General features: G+C 55.4%; 2 protein-coding genes across 2 annotated transcripts; both read right to left on the reverse strand.

Annotated features, from left to right (window-relative positions):
• Positions 1–357: 357 nt before the first annotated feature.
• On the reverse strand, positions 358–1,263 carry CGCA056_v008387 (uncharacterized protein; the record flags this gene model as incomplete). Its single annotated transcript, XM_037323634.1, has 1 exon — positions 358–1,263. One exon carries the CDS (start codon positions 1,261–1,263, stop codon positions 358–360), a length of 906 nt encoding a protein of 301 aa, XP_037177676.1.
• Positions 1,264–11,729: 10,466 nt separating this feature from the next.
• Positions 11,730–12,890, reverse strand: CREA (DNA-binding protein creA; the record flags this gene model as incomplete). Its single annotated transcript, XM_037323635.1, has 1 exon — positions 11,730–12,890. One exon carries the CDS (start codon positions 12,888–12,890, stop codon positions 11,730–11,732), a length of 1,161 nt encoding a protein of 386 aa, XP_037177664.1.
• Between the last annotated feature and the right edge of the window lie 6,371 nt (positions 12,891–19,261).

Consider the following 19,261-nt stretch of genomic DNA (forward strand, 5'->3'; position numbering starts at 1 on the left):
CAAAGGTACTACAGGTCTGCGAGAGAAATTTCAGTGGGTCCATGTATTCTGCCGAAGGCGGTGAGTCACTCGGTGACAAACTGCACCGAGGAATCTTGACAACAGCAACTAACCTCAACTCAACTCCAGCCATACCGTAAGTTATCTCATTATTGTGACTCCTCTGCCACTATTACGAATTCCAACCCAGACGTTGGTTATCCTCTCACTAAGATACATGGCCACTTTGTTGTTGCCTCCAAAAAAGCACGAACACTCATTGACATCCCCCGTTCCTTCCCGTGCATAACTGAAGCTCATCGATAATGCAAGTTTCTAACAGAATGCTCCCTCTCAAATGTAATTGCGATTTCTTTTCTACTTCTCCTTAACCTTGTCTCCGGCTCCAGCATTGGCTGCCGAGGCTGGTGCAGAAACCCTGGAGGCAATCACTGAGCCGCGGCCGGTGTTGCCTGGTGCCTGTCCCGGTGTGCCAGGCTGACCCTCTTTCTGGCCCTTCTCAGGAGCCCGTTGACCGCTTTGAAGAACTGAGCTCGGGGTATACACCGCTGGAATATTGGCTTGAATTGTTTGTTTGGCCTCCCAGTAGAGATCGAAGCACTGGACGAGGGCCTGATCAACTGTCATGTCTTCGGGGACAACACCAGTGTCGAGAACCTTCTTGATGTGGTCCTCAACTTCGCTAAACTCCGCCTGGTCGGAGCGGTAGCGGTCGGGCAGGCCACTGTTGTGCAGAAGGGCGAGAATGCCAGCATTGATAGTGTTGCTCGCGGCAATGATGGTGATCGGTGTACCATTTTTGAAGGACATGGAGCCGATGGCGGTGAGGACAGCGCCCAAGATGATTTGCAAGATGTATCCGAACCAGCGGATGGTGCTCATGCCGTGATAGAAGTAGAAGTACTTCGTACGGTGCCAGATAACGTCTCGGTACAGACCGCTGGGAATGCCCTTGGGTGGGTAGTACCAGCAGGTGGGATGGAGGGCGACGTGGCCTTCAGTGTCTTTGACGCCACCGATGCCATGGGCGAAGATGGCCCACTCTGATGGAGTGAGAAAGCGGTACCTGATGCGGCGATGCTTAGGCTTCTTGGGCGGAGCGTTAGTCTGAGGCTGGAAGAACCCCGTGAGCGTGTCGAAAGCTCCCTTATCCTCTTCTTCCTTGGCGGCCGACTTCTTAGCGTCGTTCTCGGCCTGAATCTCCATCTCCTCCTCTCGCTCGGACTCGATGCCGTCAAGTTGCAGAGGGGGAAGCTCTCTCATGGTTGCTATCGGAACAGCACGCTGTAAACGAGTGATGTGTGTGTTTGTAGGGAAAGTCGTTGTCTGTGATAAACGCTGTTAGTGGCTCGACAGCTCTCGGCAATGTGTAGACTTACCCGTATAGACCAAAAAGTATCAGCGAATGAGGCAAGTCTTTGAAGTATTGTCGATGATGAAGGGAGAAGACGACGAGAGAGACGATGGTCGAGGACGACGAAGAGGGACGACGTAAACACATGTCTGGCAGGTACGTCCGGGCACGATGCCTCAATGGAGGCTAGAACGAGAACGATTCGTGGTTTTGAAAAGCAAGAGCACATGGGTCGGCAAGATCACTTTTATGGCAGAAGGTGTCCAGCATTCTTTCCTCAAGGCAAGTAGCTTTCGCGGCACCACCTGCGAATTATGTGAGGCAGCAGCTACCTTCCGTTCGCAATCAACGAAGAGTCACTTGCAATAAAGTGACGGGTGTAACTAGGTAACTAGACCATCCGGTATCAAGGGACCACAGTATGGGAAAGATCGCGTCTCTCCAAGAAAGACTCTCGAGACCTCTCCTGCCGGTTGGCGCAACCCAACTGCTGAAGGCCTCACGGCTTTGCTCCTTCTTGCCATTTCCGTCAAGAACGGCAACTACTACCGGGGGGTCTTGAACAACACCCGTGGCTTGCGTAAATGACGCCGTTGCTGACCATGCGACGCGGTTCGGTATATGTCATTATAAGGATTGTCGGGCTTATTCATCGTCTCTCAGACTCTGCTGTGTGCAATGGGACAGCTTTTCACCCCACATCATCATCAGTGACCCGACGTCAGTTTTGTGATATTTTTTAGGCTGGATCGGATTCATAATGATGCTCCATGACCAGACAAGCACATGGCGTTACAAGTTTGGGCGTAATTGGTTTTTTTTATAAAAAGATAAAAAGCATACTGTTGCAAGGAGAAGATGCATCAGCCAACACACCGTTCACTTCACATCATTAATCGTACCTAGGTAGACGGAACTATTATGTTGGAAAGAGCACTTAGAGAGCTCTGTAGACCTGTCCTCCGTATTCCACATCTTTCCGGACTGAAAGGCATCCCTGGGTAAGTTTATTTTCGAAGCGTCCTGCGTCTCTTACACGCTTGCCATCACCCGAGGACATAAGCCCCAGACTTGAAGCGCAGCTCAGTGACATCAACAAGTCATAAAGTTGACCTAGAGACTGCCAAAAGCTCTTGGTGTATCGGATGAAGGAGCCGAATGACTTTCTCAAGGAGAACATTAGAAACGAGTCTCCTCGCCTTCTTTTGACGGAGGACATTCCGATGCTAGAACGGGTCAAAGTAGCGAGTTCACGCAAGAATCAACTGGGCGCGCTCTCAGAGATTGGAGGGATTTCTCGATATGGCCAACGGAAGACCCTTGCCCATCCGTTCAAGTCGTACCGCAGATCCGGATTACTTATTTTGGACGAACTCCTATCATATATTGCTTCAAGTTGGGATGCAACGCACACTCGGGAGGAACCCAGATTGCTGGGACAGATTCAGAGCAAAACGCTATCCGACTCCGAGGCCCGTCGGCAAGTGTGTCAACCCACGCCGGGTCGGTGAAGAGATCCGGCAAGATAGTGAGTTGCGTTCACTGCCTTCGATGCTACCCGACATGGAGATCAGCGTTCTTCCCCGGGCCGCAATTCCCTGAAACCTGCGCCGCATATTCGCAGAACGAAATGCACCCCGCACAAGGGGCAACTCGCTACGGGTTCCGGAATGGAGATACCGGAAGATCTTAGATTGCGGGGGCCTTCAATAGACCGGGCGACCGAGGCGGGAAAAGGTGTTCACCGAGTTGCCAGTGAAAGCCGAGATGGTGTTGCGAAGGAGCCGGTGAGGCAGTTGTGGTGTGCACACATGGCCGGGAGCGAGGGGGATTGATCGGATGAACCCCTGTGGACGGTGGTGTGATGCTATATCCTCAGCATTGCAGCTAGGCATATCGGGCATCTTGACTTCCCGGGGAAACAAACTACACGGCATGTCGGAATTCAACTCGGGAAGTGCAAGTGCTCAACTGGAACACTGTCACTCGCAGGGTTGCTTCAGATTGGTTATTCTTGGGGGATTGGAGCAATCAAACGGACCTGACGCCAAACAGATTAAGGAAGGCCGGGAAGAAGCAGCGGTCGAATGTTCGATTGGTTGGTCCTCGCATCGAGGCGATGTGCCCATGGAAGCTTGGCTCGTATCGATGCAGGTCCAGGACGACTGCGGCGTGGCGAGGATGGTGAGGGAGCGGGTACTAGAGCCACACCGTTGCGAGGATGTGTCTGGGGGAACACGGCTGGGGCTGGGGTTGGGAGAGGGCCCAATTGGACGATGGGCGGCGGATAGATGCGGGAGTGAGAAGGAATAGTGTAAAGGAGACGACAGCGAGCGTGGAGAGCGAGCCGGATTTCCCTTCTGGTTGCCTATACGGGGAAGCCGGGACGCTCGGCGGCAACAGAGGGAGGAAATGAAGACGCAATGGGGTGATCTGGGGCCATATTGCTAATAACTCGCTTCTTGGAACTGGCGAGGTTGCGACATGGTTGGCGGCGGAGGCTCCTTTGGGCGCATACACTAGAATGTCGGGTTTTCCGCCACCATTTGGGGTCCGGGGGAAGATGGGTGCCATGGGGAAGAAACGAGGGCTCTGATTGAGGCGGCAAGGCAAGGATAACCAGGCACAGGCAATGGCCATTCAATGATTGTCGTGCTATCGAAGGATGAGCAACGACGGGCTGTGGTACAGGTGTTCACCTAGGTAGGTAAGGAGGTAGGTAAGGTAGGTGAGCAAGGTGTGAACAAACACGCCACTCGGTGATGGCGGCTGCAGTTGCAGGGCGTCGTTCCCATTCATCGCTCCCTTCATGCGCATGGCGGATCTTTTGTGCGCTGAATCCCAATCCCAAGCGGAGAAAAGCAAATTGCTAGAGACAAGAACGGCTGAGAGGGCTGTGAAAATCCAGTTCGGATTGGGAAAGAGGAAGCACCGAGACCATACCATGTCGCCATTTCCAAGACCCCTGTCCAGCTATCATGCCCTGATTTCTGGGGTTGGGGAGCTTGGGGCTCGGGGGCCTTGGGAGGGTCCAGGTCCAGTCTGTTTGTAGATGGAGTGCCCCAGGGCAGGGCATATTGCGCCGAGAATGCCCTGCCAGCTCAAGTCAGGGACTTGCAGGGCAGGGCTGGGCTGTCTGGCGGGCCTGGCCTCGGGAGATCAATCATGACTGTCAGAGACACTACGGAGTACGGATACTCACTCAACCAGAGTCAAGCCGACCACGGTCCACGGTCCACGGCCACGACGAGGAGGAGCGTGGAAGGAGAAGGAAGGGGTCCACGCCCACGTCCACGACCACGTCCACTCCGGAGCCGGTGCTCGGGCCAGGGCACCGAGACGTGGAAGGTACTTCCCGGAGGATCCCCTGTCTGGGGCACATCTTTCGATGTTTCCCCACAGATAAGGTAAAGTAAGGTCAACACGCTGCACCTAAGGTACGGAGGACCTACCAAGGAACACTGTGAAGCCGCCACAAACAACTCAGATCCTGTATCCGTAAGGTGCAGCCCCTTCCCTGCTTCCCCAGTCTAGCACCTCCGGCCCCCCCCCCCCCCCCCCCCCAGGGAAACCACTGACCTGGCGCCTTTCGGCAATGCTGATTGACGGAATTTGTCCTCCGTTTGCTCTTTCCAGCGTGCTTCCTTCCACTCTGGGGAGAAACTGTAGGTGCCTCGCCTATCTCTGGCGGGCGTCACCTGCCGTTGGGGCTGTCTGCCTCAGAGCCGCCACATTTACCCGGCACTGCCCTTATGCTAACGTAAGGTAGCCAAGATAACCAGCAACTTGAAACATCTCATTCAGCTCCAGCTTAACTCGTCGCGCTGTCTGGGCAGAGACTCACGCAACGACTTGGAACGCGAGGTTGCCAGATTATCAGCTCCTTGAGCGACCAATCAGGCTCTTGCTTGGCTCCTTCAAGAACATGGCTTCAGGGACCAGAGGTTGACGCGGAGAGAAGGCCGGCCTGTGCGAACCCACAGCTTGGAAATACCGGAACACAAATCCGCTGTCTATTTGCAAACCTTCGCTCAGGGGCCGGACCCCGTCCCGGAGCATGATACTCCACTGCATGTCCGAAAGCCAACTCGAGTCGACCACAAATCTACCATCCTATCGGCCTTCTGCCTGCAGCCTCTTTGACAAACGGGGATGCGCAGACGAATGCCTGGTGACACAATCGACAGTGCATACGAAAGAGAGGCGCTATTGCTTCCTCGTTTCAAGCCTTGATGCAGCCGGAGCTTCGCTTCCCCAGACGCCAATTTTCACGCGCAATGAATATCAAACTGGCGGTGGATGCACGACAAGCCTACCTGTCCCCCACAAATGGACAACTTGCAACCCTATCGTTTAGGGGAATTGATAGGACCGATGATTCACCAACGCATGCGATCTGCCCGCCGTGCAGCATAGATGCGTCAAGACTATTGCGCAATGATATCTGCAGTCTGCATCACGCAGCCAGAGACGCTTGAAGCCTTGGGGCAAATGGCGCCCTGGTTGACGACGCAGAGAGAGTCCATCACGCTGATCCGTCGCACTATCGGCGCGCCCCTTTTATCGGCAGGCTGGCGAGGCGCAACGCCTAAAGGGCCTTCAGCCGACATCGAGATGCACACAGGCGTCGGGGAAGCAAGCCAGAGTCTGAATCCCGACGACGGAAAAGCCGCTACACATCCCGAGCGGGTTTGGCTCGGGACGGATAACGGGCCCGAGGATGTGAACTCCCTTCCTGGACTCCAGATTCCTAGCGTCGCGGACAACAACATTCCACCCCCAATGCCCCAAGGCGCTACGCGGTACGAGGATCACAGCCAGCGAGTCTCTGATACCCGCGGATTACACGGCACACCGGCATATTCGTACTCAGGCAGAGGATAGGTGTCGAATGGCCGGAAAGAACGGTCAGGATCCAGCTTCGCCTCAATTCAGGGATGGTCTAATTTTACATACAGCTTGCTGTCGTCATGCCGGGGCCCTTGCTTGCTGACACCCATTGGGACATTGTCACTAACGCCGACGGGCAGGCCTGTCGCCTTTCCAGTGATGCTCCGATATGCTCCGAAAGGCCAGTTATCCGGGGGGTTACCTGGACAATGGGGACAGCTTCTCTCTCTCTCTCTCTCTCGACCAGTCTTCCTGGAGACTACGCTGCGACCTGTCGATGTGTGCGCACCAAAATGCTTGAATGGTGAATACTGCGTCATCACAGGGATCGAGCAGTTGGTTGCTGATCTTATCGCCCGTTCTGGCTCAAGGCTCCGGGTGTTCTAACAAGGTTGCATGAAGGCTGCCTTCCCCCACAACCCCATAAAACGACGTCAAAACGCACTTGGGATGCTGGGGTAAATTTCGTGGGGCAGGCCGTGGGGGCTCACACAACGTCGACACCTCCAACTTGTCCATTGATTGCCTGAAGAGGGTGTGCAGGATTTGGCTAGGCCGAGGACGGCGACCGGGAGCCAGCCACATGTCCTTCGGCGTTACGATAAGGCAGAGCCCATCGGCGTCAGATGCCCCTCGGCGACGGCTTTCCCACCTGCCCCTGGATCTCGACTCCGGAACCGATGGCGGATGGCGCCATGGCTTCATGCGTGCACTCTGCGTACCGCAAAAGATTCCACCATCGGGAGCGAGCGGGACGGTTTGCTTTGACGACCGGGACATCAGTAACAAGCGCGAGAACAGGACCGACGTACCACATCCGATCAGTCTACTCTTCGCTTAGGCGCCTCAACCTTCTTTACTCACCCTGAGGGACAAGCAGCCAAACCTCCACACTTCTTCCCGTCAATGCGAAATCAGGCGTCGGCTCCCTCGAATCGCGGCACCAAAAAAAATAAAAAAAAAATACCGCCGAAGGGAGAAGCAGGCCATGAGTGACGACTCAGCTGGTCTTGGGGTTTCTGACCCTGGCACATGCGCTCTTCTGAAGCGCATTTTAGCGCCATTGCACCATCTCCCCGTTTCCTGGTTTTGGATCAGGCGGAATGGTCAAGTGAAAGGGGTGACTTTCCTCGTGTTTAAGCGCCCGCAAATGTGTCTCAACCTGGGATCTCGTTTCGACGGGCTAATCGAACAAGAATCAGCGTTCACTCGCATGTGCAAAAGGCAACGCAACCATCAGTTGCCATGTCTGTGGCCATTCGGACTTTCTGAGTTATCAAACGAGACGGCGCATACCCAAAAAGCAAACTGTTTGCTACCTAGGCTGCGGACATCACAAGCCGCCGGCCAGCCCAGGCATTTCCCAGGACTCTGGTTATGACCTATCGCCTGAGCCGTCTTAGCAACGAGATATCCGCGTCATGTCTCGTCTCGTCTCTCCCTCATCCGCATGTCTTCCGCGGTTCCCCGGGGGCATTGGCCGCCTCAGCGTACATGTCGAAAAAAACAATGCCCAAGCCTCTAATGCGGCCTCGCCCGCCTTCTCCTGTCTCAAATAGCAACTCATCTCAACCCTCTTCAAATCGGAACGCATTCCAACTATGCCACCGACGCCAGCGACGCCATGCCGCGCTCCCCAGACTCCCTGGGTACTCATGCCCCACCCCCTCACTCGGTGGCTTTCGCGATGGAATTGTAGAAGCATCACTGCCGTTTTTTTTCAACAGTGTACGTACCATCACCCATCCATCTTGGGGTTGAACATCTGCAACTACCACACCCTCTCGCGCGTCAAGTGTGCACCCAACTCGACGAGTCGCGTCTGGCGGTGAAGGAGCTTCTACAAGCACGTAAGCAAGCAACCTCTACACGCGGTAGTGCTCAGTTCGTTGAGAGAAACATCCAAGCGATGGCTGCGCCTGTCTTTGCTGAGCTGAGGCAGCCATTTCGGAGACGCAACTAGATGCCGAAGCCATTGCCTGGATACTAGCGACCCTTCGCGCAGATGCTAGCAACGGACGGAAGAGATGCTCCCGCTATTGCCGCCGTCATCAGCACGTCTCTGGCTCGCATGTTGCTCGGTGTAAACTCTCGGGCAGGCGCCAAACAAGAGGATGCTTTACGGCGAGCGGACGCCAGCGTTGCACCGCGTCCGAAACCAGGCTTGTAGATCTTCCTATATGGCATCAGCTGTGGAAAAACAGTTCCCCTTCCTCGCAAAAGCTGGTGGGCTGGCATGTCCGCACCCGATGAGCAAGCCACTACTGCCACTCTCACATGTGACGAGCCTTCGTAAATGCAGCCTCACCGGCGGTCCTGCCCAAGCCAAAGCATGCGACGTGGTTCGCGCGCGCCGTCGCCGCCGCCGCCAGGGCAAGAGAGAGGGAGACGGGGTATGCGAGACATGTGCCCTGATTCACTTGTGAATCCAACAAAAGGCTGCTGGCATTCAACGACTCAGCCCAGAACCTTGGAGCCGAAAAATCCGGAGAAGTCGGGCGCGAGGGATGAGAGACGACAGAGACAACGCACGAATAGTCATGATGGGGCCACCGGGTGGCTGGCTGGCCTCACTATCACGCCCAAAGGGTAGGTACCGCTACGTGAGAGTGATAGTGAGAGTGAGTCGTCGAGAAGAGAGAGACCTCGGCGTCGCGTTCCTGAACCAACCCAACAACAGCAAGCCACACAAATACCGAGCAAGCCCACCATCCTCTCCAGGTAAGCCAAAAGAGTAGCCCGATCCCCAGGAGATTTCCCCGCCAACAAAAGTACGGGGAAAAGCTTTTTCGGTGACAGCGGCCACTTTGAGTCATCATGGACGCCTTACATGTCCCAAAACTGGGGAATCCAACCGTCATCACCTCCTTGGCCCCGGGCTGTGGAAGACAGCATACGTAGCCATCCGCTGGCTCCGGTAGCATGCTTTTCTTGGCCCCAGCTGGTGTAGCCGTAAAGATCCGATGGCAAAGAACCAAGGCAAAAGCTCAGGGGAACCCCTAAACAAGAAGTCCTAAGGCTGGGCTGGGCCGGTGGCCCCTTACGAAGATCCTATGGGGTTTGGCAACAATTTTTTCAGTGATCCCTCTCTCGTCTCTTCCCCACGCGTAGGGGAAAAACAAAAAAAGGTTGCAACAGGTGTCAGAAACCGCTGCTCATGCCAGGGACGGTGGGGCAGATTGTGATATCATCCCCCAGAGAAATACGTAATGCCGTCGTTCCAGACCTTTATTCTCTCGCAGGCCGGGGAAAAAGACAACAAGACAAGAGTTGACTGACTCGAGGCCTTTGCACATCACCACCCACACCTATTCCCTAATCATGCCATTGGCGAAAAAAACCAAGCTGTGTTCTGCCAGGTTTCTGGAGGTCGCAGATGGCACGATCGAGTGGCCCGTTTACGTAGCTCTGAGGGGCGGGAGAGGAACGGACGGGGAGGGGGAGGGGTGGGTGGTGGTTTAGAATTTCTGGGGTAAACGGTCAAGCTGCTTGACTAATGTTCCCGTACAACAACCGCGCAACCCAACCCACCGGCAGCGGCAGCGGCAGGCAAAAAGATTGTCTTTATCGCAGGAGGGGCGGCGGCGGCGGCGGAGAGGACATGACGGCACGCAATATGAGGCAGACGATAACGCATCGTTTCCTGTGCAAGGGGTGCTGGGAGAAAGATTTCTGCAGTATCTGCCTCCCGTATGTCTACTTTACCCCATAGATATCCATCCCATATACAGCCACCCCATGCGCCCCCCCCCCCCCCCCCCAGTGTCTATCCCCCAGCCCAAAAAAAGATAGGGCCAAGGGCGACCAAGTGCAGAGATAGGGACCAAAAAAGGGGGCCCGGCCAAGATGTGCGCGCAAACTCCAAGGAAATCATGACGAGATGGGAGAGCTGGAGCTGACTCTCTCTCTCTGAGAATGGAGCCAGGGGGCCCAGCAGCAGAACCACTGCTGTGCCCTGCTGCGTTGTCACCATGCCTGCCTGCCTTTGCGTCTCTGCCTGCCTCATGCGCGCCTGCGCTGCCATCTGACGAGTAATATGTCACTGCTAATGATCGTTTGAAGAAATTTTTTTTCATTTGCGCATTCTTGTAATCTGATAGCACAGGTTGCCTTGTGTGCGCCGCCCTCCAGTAGCCTTCTCTTGTGTTGCGTGCGTACATTGAAAGGTCGTGGGTATTTCGGTAGAATAACTCGGTAGAAATCCAAGGAAAAAAAGGTTTCAAAAGATGGAGCGAGCGAGAGCGCGCGGGTGGTCCAGCTAAAGGAAAACAATTACACAATAATGCGAAAAGGCGTGCTACCTTGCCTACCTCCCTCCCGCCGCCGCGCCGTGAACCGAGCCGCGGGCTAACACCGTTTCCCAACGACGGCACTCCGACCTCCTCCTCAAACGGGGGCTCACAGCAGGGAAAAAAAAAAAAAAAAAAGGCCCGGATGCAAACTGCGCAGATTACGTGCGGCTTCAGGTGTGTGGGGGTGAGAAAACCACGCCCGTCCTCCCTCCATCTTTTTTTCTTTTCTTCCTCTATAGGTGCCTGGCTCCCCCCAAACAAACGGGCTGCCGCCGCCGCCGCCTCAGCCAGCCAAGCAAGGTCCGATCATCGGTCGAGTTGTGACTACCACCGTGTGGGAGAGAGGGTGAGTGAGTTGTGTGGGGTGGGTGGGTGGGTTGGGGTCTGTCACACCCCGACTTGTGCACCTCAACTCACTCACCCACTGTGACCACGAGGGAGATTGAGATTGATAAAGCATAGGTCACGTTCACAGCCAAGTCGAGATGGAGGGTGTCATGGAAATGCCAGTGAAGTGGATCATCGGGTTCTCTTGATTTCTCTCGAGTTTCGAGGAAACTTCTCTAACAGTTTCGGTTGATAAGAAATAACGTACTTGGTCAGGCACGCCTCCATACGGGCGGCGACTCTCTTCTGAGGAAAAAACACCCAACAGCGCTGATGCGCTGGCCCGCCCGTCCGTGGAAGCTCTTTTCTTGAGCCCATGTACACCGGTTCCCCGCCGTCTATAGGTTGATATCTCTTTGTAAAAATCCCATCGCGCGCCCTCACATACAAACAGACCGTGACACATTTGAGTGGGCGGGTTCGCCGCCACTCATATACACACACATACAAGAGGATCCTACCCCTTCTCAATCCAAAAGAGCCAGAAGAAAAATAAAAGACAGTGTAGGCACATAATAAACTTTGCTTTTCGTTGTGATGGTTGGGGGGAGAGGAGTCGTGAATCCAATCTCTGGTTGCAAATCCGTCGAGCAGAGGAGTTCTATAAGTTTGAAATGCAGCCGCCGCCGTGAAAGGCGAGACCGTCGCTTCTTTGGTTGGAGAATGTGAGGTAGTTGATTTCGTGATTAAGTAGAGAAGTCGAGGTTGGCCACCTTCCCAGTTCGAAAATTCCCAAAACGCCGTAATTCTATCCCTTCTATATTCCAGGTCGTCAAGTCATGCCACTTTGCTGAAAGCCGTTTCCGTTACATCCGGTCCATGAGATCTCCACCAGCAACGCTGCCGGTGGTGGAGCTCCTGCCGCTCTGGAATCCATCGTTGCCGTCGAGGAGTTGGTGAACTCCGATCTTGGGAACAGGTAGTTTCCTCACAGCGTCGGGCCGGCTGATGATGTCCGCCAGAGAAGCGCCGGTGGGACGAGGGGTGCCGGCGCTCGTAGGCGCAGGGGCAGGAGGCAGGTAGGGAGCCTCCAAGTGAGGCTCGAGGGGAGCCAGAGCCGGGGGAGCGGCGTGCTGGAGGGAGAGGTTGCGCAGAGAAGGCAGCTCGTAGCCCATGGGTCGAAGCCTCGGAGAGTGAGCAGGAGTAGCGATGGGAGTGTGGTCCGGAGTGGGAGACAAAGAGTCGTGAGAGAAGGTGGGAGAGGAAGGAGCCGTGGAGTTGGGAGAGTTGGGACGAGATCGCTTTGCGTGACGAGAGCCAGAGTAGTGGTCGTCGTTGTGCTCATCGTTGGAGTGAGATCTCGACATGTGGTAAGCAGAGAGGGAAGGCAGGTGGCCTCGCGAGTTGTGGAGGCTGTGGGAGTAGTAGGGATGGTGTCTGGCGGCAGGGCCGTGGAAAGGAGGCGCGGTGAGAGTCTCGCGCTCGACCTGGTTGGCGGCCTTGGCCAGGATGGAGATGTCCATGTTGTTGTTGCCCTGAGGTTGGCGGTTGAAGGGGCTGCCCAGGTGGGTGGGCAGGACATATTGAGTAGAGTAGGAATGAGGAGGAGAGACATTGGGCGAAGAGAGGCTCGAGGTGGGCGCAGATCTGATCGTCTTGGGAGCCGGGGGAGGAGCCATCATTCCATCCTGAGGCATGTGTGACTGAGGACCCGAGTTGTACTGGTTCTTGCCTCTCCTCGAGTTGGGGTTGCTGTGTATCCTTGAGTGACGAGTGAGTTCGTCAGAGCGGGAGAATTTCTTGCTGCAGCCAGGGTACTGGCAAGCATGAGGCTTCTCGCCAGTGTGAGTGCGGATGTGTCTCGTCTGGTGCTCGAGGCGGTGGAAGGCCTTGTCGCACAAGGGGCACTTGTAGGGACGCGGCAGCTCGTTGGGGTTCTCTGCGGTCTGGCCGGGGAGAGGACCCTTTGGCTTCAGCTCGTTGAGCTGACCGAGACGAGTTGTTTCCATGGCGTCGCCCGAAATCATGTTGTCGTTCTTATCGGGATTGAGTAAATTTGAAAAGTTGAAAGGAGACGGTTGTGTCTGTTGCATGTGATCGCCCATTGGCCCAGATATGCAGTGCTGGGCTTGGGAACTATTCGACCCTTTTTCTTTCTGTTCTTCCTTCCGGTAATCGACTTTGGCTATGCAGAACCAAGTCGACGTTACGAGGAATCGTTTCCGAGTTGGTGAATGTTGAGTGGTTGTGTGGAGAGTGGGTTGCGCAGAAGGTCGAGTGCGTGTGGTGGGTGAGGTGGGCGATATATAATAGCCGGGGCGAGTCGGAGTTGGGTGCGGAGGGTGTGGTGTGGTGTATGTACCTTATGGTTGACGTTGGGAGCTTTGGCGTTTGGGGACAGTATGGGGTTGTCCTGGGGGCAGTTTGTCGTCGGTGACGGTTGACAGGAGGTGTAACAATTTTTTCCAAAAGAAGAAACAGAGGCAGAGGGAGAGGGAAAGGACGGGGCGGTAGTTTTAAATGGAAGAGAATGTGAGAAAGAGCGTAGGTACAGACAGGACTGACAAGAGGTGGGATAAGGAAGAAAAAAAGAGGACGGGGGTGGGAGGGTGTGGATGTGTGGACGGTGTGGAAGGGGAAGAATGGTAAGGTACTTGCGGCAGGTACTGCGGTAGACAAGCAGCGACAGGTGGTAGGGGGGGCAGATGGGGAGGGCAGGGAAGAGAAGGGAAGGGGAAAAGGAAGGGCCAGGGAAGGGGGGTGGACGGTTTCTCCTTCTCTGGACGACTGGGTGCTGGGGTGCTGGGGTGCTGGGTAGCCGGGACGTTAGGTACCTACCTAGGCAAGGAAGGAAGGAGGCAGGTACGAATGCTGGGTGCTGGTGCTGGTGCTGGTGCTGGTGCTGGTGTCGAGTGCTTGTGCTGAAGGGAAGTGAAAGTGCTGAGTGTTGGCTTGTGCTTTCCGCGCCATGCTCGCCCTGCCCCCAGCTTCCTCTTTTTTTTTTTTTTTTTCTCTTCCTCCCCTTCCCGGTTGTGGTGCTTCTGGGGCCTTCTGGGGCACCTCTGACGCTCCCCCCAGGCTGGTTACCTAAGGGCGTCGTGGGACGGGAATACTCGCGAAAGGTACATGGGGCGTGGAGGGTACTTGGGAGAGACTGTGACGGTGCGGGTGCGAATGCGGGACCCCCATGGATGCTCCCCCATGGCCCATTTCCAGCGTCAAACCCGCCATACGGAGCACCTTGCCCTGCTTTCCATGCCATCCATATCTTTTTCTTCGTCGTCGCCGTCAGCACCAGCAGGCACAGCCAAACAGCCATCACAGGCCGGGCAGGCAATCAGACCAGACAGATAGCAGACAGACACTCCAGCCGCCAGAGACAAGACCAGGGCTGAGACTGGGGGCCGCTGGGCAGACCAGAGACAGACATCCCGCGACCAGTGAGCAAGGTGGACGGCATCCTCTCCGTTTGGAGCAGCGGCAGACAAGTCACAGCAGCTGGTAGGGATTGTTGTTTTACGAGGGGCGGCAGCACCAGCCTGTGAGAGATCACTACGGAGAAACTTACTGACAGATACCTTAGGTAGACACTGAGCTGGCTGCTGCAACTGACTGACTGACTGACTGACTGACTCTGGACACACAAGAGACAGTGCAGCACCGCAGAGTCTTGCTGGAGCGGGTGAAGGGGAAAAGGAGGGGTGGGGTGTGCCTCGGAGAAACGGGGGGGGGCGTGTGAATTTCGTCGACACTCTGGAGTTTACCTCCACTGGGGACCCCACCCTGTGCTCCCTACTCCCAGAAAGCCAAGAGGACGTGCTCTGCTACTCACCCGGAGGAACACCACCACCCATGTACGTATCTTTTTTTTTTTTTTTCTTTCCTGACTTGGACAGCAGAGCCCAGCCAGGGCAGCCGCTATCCCAGGTACGTACCGGGCCGATGCACCACGTAAGGCACCTCAGGCAGGGAAAGGTACCTGAGGCGCACTACACTCAGCGCACCACCAGCGAAAGCACCTCAATGCCGTACCGTAGATACCGACCGCCCTGCAGTTTTTTTTTTTTTTTTTCCCCTTCCTCTACCGTCGTGATGTGCTAATCGTCCGTTTTCCTTGCTTGTGCTGCCTGTAACTCTTATGCAACGGGATCCCTTCTTTGTCAGAGTGTGTCTCCTCCGTACTCGAACCCATACAGAATGCATCCATACCCAAGCCAGAGCAGCACCGCAGCGCGTCACCAATCGTATCATATCGTATCGTATCTTGCTCTGCCAATGTCCGAGTCACTCGCCTTGGGGCGGAAGGGGGTTTGGCAGTCTCACCGAATTAACGGCGCAAACCCGCCCCGGCGAGACAAAAGGCGATGGACGCATTACATGATGTGCTGGTCCAGACTCCAGAATACCGCCGTCCGAACCAGCAGTATCCATCCACCAGCGAGACAGAAAGAGGCCTGTGTGTATCCTCCAGTCTCCAGTCTCCAGTCCCCGAGTCTTCTCCAGACGTCCACTATTACATTACACCTTGCACTACGGACACACAGTAACTGCCTTCCATACTACAATTCCCTTATTCCGCCCATCCCACACACATCTCCGTGCTCAACGTCTAGTGTAGGGAGCTAGGGGGATCCTTATCCTCTTCATATTTTTCTGTCCCCGTCCCGGCTTAATGAGAACCTGGAAGGCGATGGATGGAGAAGATGATGAAGAGAGAAAAAAGCCTTTAGTTAGGCTACTAATCTGATGGACTGATGGGGTGGGAATGCCTGCCTCGCCTTAGCCTGTCGGTGGTCCATCCTCGGCCTCATTCGCAGTATTGCCTATCCACAAACAACGTATCCGTATCGTATCGCCGCCGCTATTCCCGCTTGACGATGCCTCTCTCACCATAGTCCCCATACTCAAATTTCCCTCTCGAGCCACATCTCGGTCTACTACCGACACGTGCCTCCCTCATGCGTGAGGCTCCAAGTAAAGGATACATAGTGCAGACAAGGCCTTGTGCAACGTGGGCACTTTATTCTGATAGGAACGAGGCCTTTTTTTTTTTTTTTTTTTCCCTCGCCTCCACATCTCACATCCCCATCCCGCTTTCCTTTCCCCAGGCTCGCCGAGATTAGCACCCCGCCAGCCTGGCCCTGACGGTACAAACTATCGCGACCGGGACCCTGAAGCCTGACTCTGCGCGATTGTGCGGGCGGGCGCGGGGCGGTGAGGCGACGGAGGTGGTGGCTTAGTCGCAACAACCCCGAACTTGTGCCACCGTCCGCCACTCTGATTGGTGCGCCGAGCCATGGGGGAAGCTATTCGGGGAGCTTGAAAGTGAGAAAGACGCAGGACGGTTAGCTATCGAAAATAAAAGAACCAGAATTAGACAGTGCCAGACACCATCTGGAGGAAGAGCACAAAAAAAAAAAGTTGGACCCCTCGTCACGCAATGCCGCCGTCTGCTTGGCTTTGCCCATATGGCACAATTTAGTCTGGACCTCTCCTCATTTTTGTGATCGTCCAGATTTACCCCGTGGGAATGAGGGGCAGAACCTTGGCCCGCGGGAGCCTGCATTTATTGACAAAAGGAAACCTGGGGGAGACATTGATCATTCTCCGTGGGGAACCCAATCAATCATGCTCCCATCTCATGAGCATCAGCTGAGGGCAAACACCAGGCAAGCAAGCATACGACAGCTTCTGTTCGTCTCTCTGGGATCGTCCATGCCAGTTGCCGCCCGCCCTCTCACCAGCAGGCCATGCCATGGCCATGACACTCCTGGATCGTACAAGCGTGGATGGCTGGGCAAGGCGAAGCGCATATCGAACGAGCCCAGTAAGCTTGATTCTATGCTGTCCTCCATTGCCTCTGCCCAGCCGCGGGCCCCCTTGTACATCCTCGACGGAGCATGCGGTTGGCTCCCAGGCGAGCAGAGGGCTATCTTTATGCCGGCCGTATCACAGCACACAGCACCCGTTGCGCAAGCTGATACGGCGCCGCGATCCGAAATGCTCAGCTCACGATGAGATGAGGTCGGGACAGCAACCCCGCGGGGTGGGGGGTTGCTCTCCTCCTCCACAGCCAACACGGCCGCCAAAGATATGTACCTTCTCCAACTAAACGGTATCAACGTCCACCACCTTGAGCTGTCATGTTGCAGCCCAAGTTCAAACCGACTTTGCGCGTGTGTATCTGTCTCCTTGTCTGCTGCTGCTCTCCACCTCTGTCATTCCGAGGACCGAGCCAGGCAGTCGCTCGAACAGCTCATTTGAAGCCCAAGATTCTAGTCCGTCTTTTTCGACGCCATGGAACACTATCCCGAGTCCACGTTCTGCATAGTACACTCTTCGCAGCTCAACGCCACGTCCGGGGGCCCGCCGGTGGTGTGGGGGCCGCCGCTCTGTCAAATTACATTTAGCCCCTACTCCGTCGAGATAAGAGTGTTGGAGCGGTACCGGATCCCGACCACCAAGTGCGCACAAACGTATGCCATGATTTTCCCCTCTGCTGTTCTGGGGAGCATCGAAGGAAAGACAGCCCGCAGGCGTATCCATCAACAGACACACCCAAGGCAATAAGACCCTTCACGCATACATAGTATCGTCGATCAGCCAATTTCGCGCTTGCTTCACCGCAACATCAACCCACGTCCTTGTGGTCATCAGCACTTTCACGACACCCTCAACTTCTCAGGCGACATATAGTCTGGGCGTAGTCTTCGAGACGACTCTCGTCATTGATTCTCCGTCGTGTGTCTCGGTTATTCTCGCCAGTATCTCCACTGCGCGTTAAGCGCGAGGGGAAAAAAAAGCGAGACTTGTCGCAGATGAGTCAAATTTCCGCATCGTGACTTTTCTTCAGCGCTCGTCAGCGCGCGCCCAAACGACGTGATCCGCAATAGATAAGCCGTGCAAGCCGCCTGGGCTGGTGGTTCCCTTGTGTTAAGAGCTAGATTCCCACACCCCTCGCCCTGTGTGCGCGCCGCCGAGCATCGCCAAGCGGATACAGGGCTTTCGCATACGCCTCCCTCTGTAATTCGGTGGCCCTCGGTAGTCCCTCGCCGAGGGCGAATGGAAGTCCTGATCCTCGGCTCGCTCCTCGGTCTGCAGCGGATGCAGATGCATACAGCACAGCAGCGGCCAGGTCCTTTGGCTGCGCTGCTCGTGCTTCTTGAACAACGTTGAAGCAAGCCACAATCCCTCGTGTCTCTGGTTTTTCTTTGTTGGATCGAAAGATTCTGTGCCGATTGTGGTCTTCGTCTCACCCTCAAGACAGGCGATATGTTGCCAATTGCCTACGCCAATACATGCTTTCGACTTTTGCCGGTCATGGGCGGATGATCGGGATCTCTTCCTCTCAAACCTTTTGGGCGAATCAAAAGGCGCAGACCCCAAAGCTCTTTTGACAGGGTGTGAGGGTTTTGGTCTGGCCCCTCACTTGCGACGATGAGCATGTCACCCCCAACGTCCAAAAGGGACAGCACGTGGGGGTATCGCATCCTCTGCTCACCACCACTCTGATGCCCGCATATCGCCATCAAGCGCTCCTCTTGCAATCCGTTGCCATTGGCGTTGAAGCGGCGCCACCTTCCCCATGCCTCGGTGATTTCCCAGCGGCAGGTCCGCAATCGTATATCATGCTCTCAGCTGGTCAGCAAGTCCCTTATCCAACTTCCTCTTCAAGGCCAGACCTGCCTTCCAGGTTCAGTCGATCCCCCGAACTGCCAGGTGCGCTAGGCTTCATTTGGGATATCCGGGGAAAGTCCCAACGACCCTGTCCCAAGAGTTGGGGAAGTCAGATCTCTCATATCTGCTAGACTGCTTTCCGTACAACCGCGCAACTTGACCGCTTTGGGGTGAAGTTTCCGGTAGAGCTCTGCCCTTTCTCTCGTGCGACAACTACAACTTCCGCTGAGGATATGTCAATGCGGTTGGGTCCTCAACCGAGTCAGACTTTCTCGTAAAACGCTCAGGGCACGCGAAGACGGTGGTGATATGTAACAGCGTGATGAGGTGCGTCGGCTGCTGGGAAACCTTTTGGCCTTCAGCCAAGAAGACATCGCTGTCCCTGCCTAATGGGTCGTAGCATCAACAGCCTAAATGAAATGCGCCCAGCAGAGATAAGAGCCACGAGAAAATCTTCAAGGTCGTCTCCCGCTACGCACACTTCTGTCCCGCCCCCGGATTTCTCCACGCTTGGATATGGCTGGCCAGGACATCTGATTGCTGCGCTACCCGTCCTCCCGATAAAGCATCAGGCGAAATGCCGGCCACTTCCCGGTTGCCAACTCTTGGCCCATTTTGCTTAGATACCGGATCATTAATTTTTCGAAGTACCTGACAAGGCCCTCGAGACGCGGCGTAATGATGAACCCAGGGTGCAAAGGTTGTGGATTGCCTGTTGGCG

This window comes from Colletotrichum aenigma, assembly GCF_013390185.1.
Source record: "Colletotrichum aenigma strain Cg56 chromosome Unknown KSG_Cg56_contig05, whole genome shotgun sequence".
Classification (NCBI taxonomy): domain Eukaryota; kingdom Fungi; phylum Ascomycota; class Sordariomycetes; order Glomerellales; family Glomerellaceae; genus Colletotrichum; species Colletotrichum aenigma.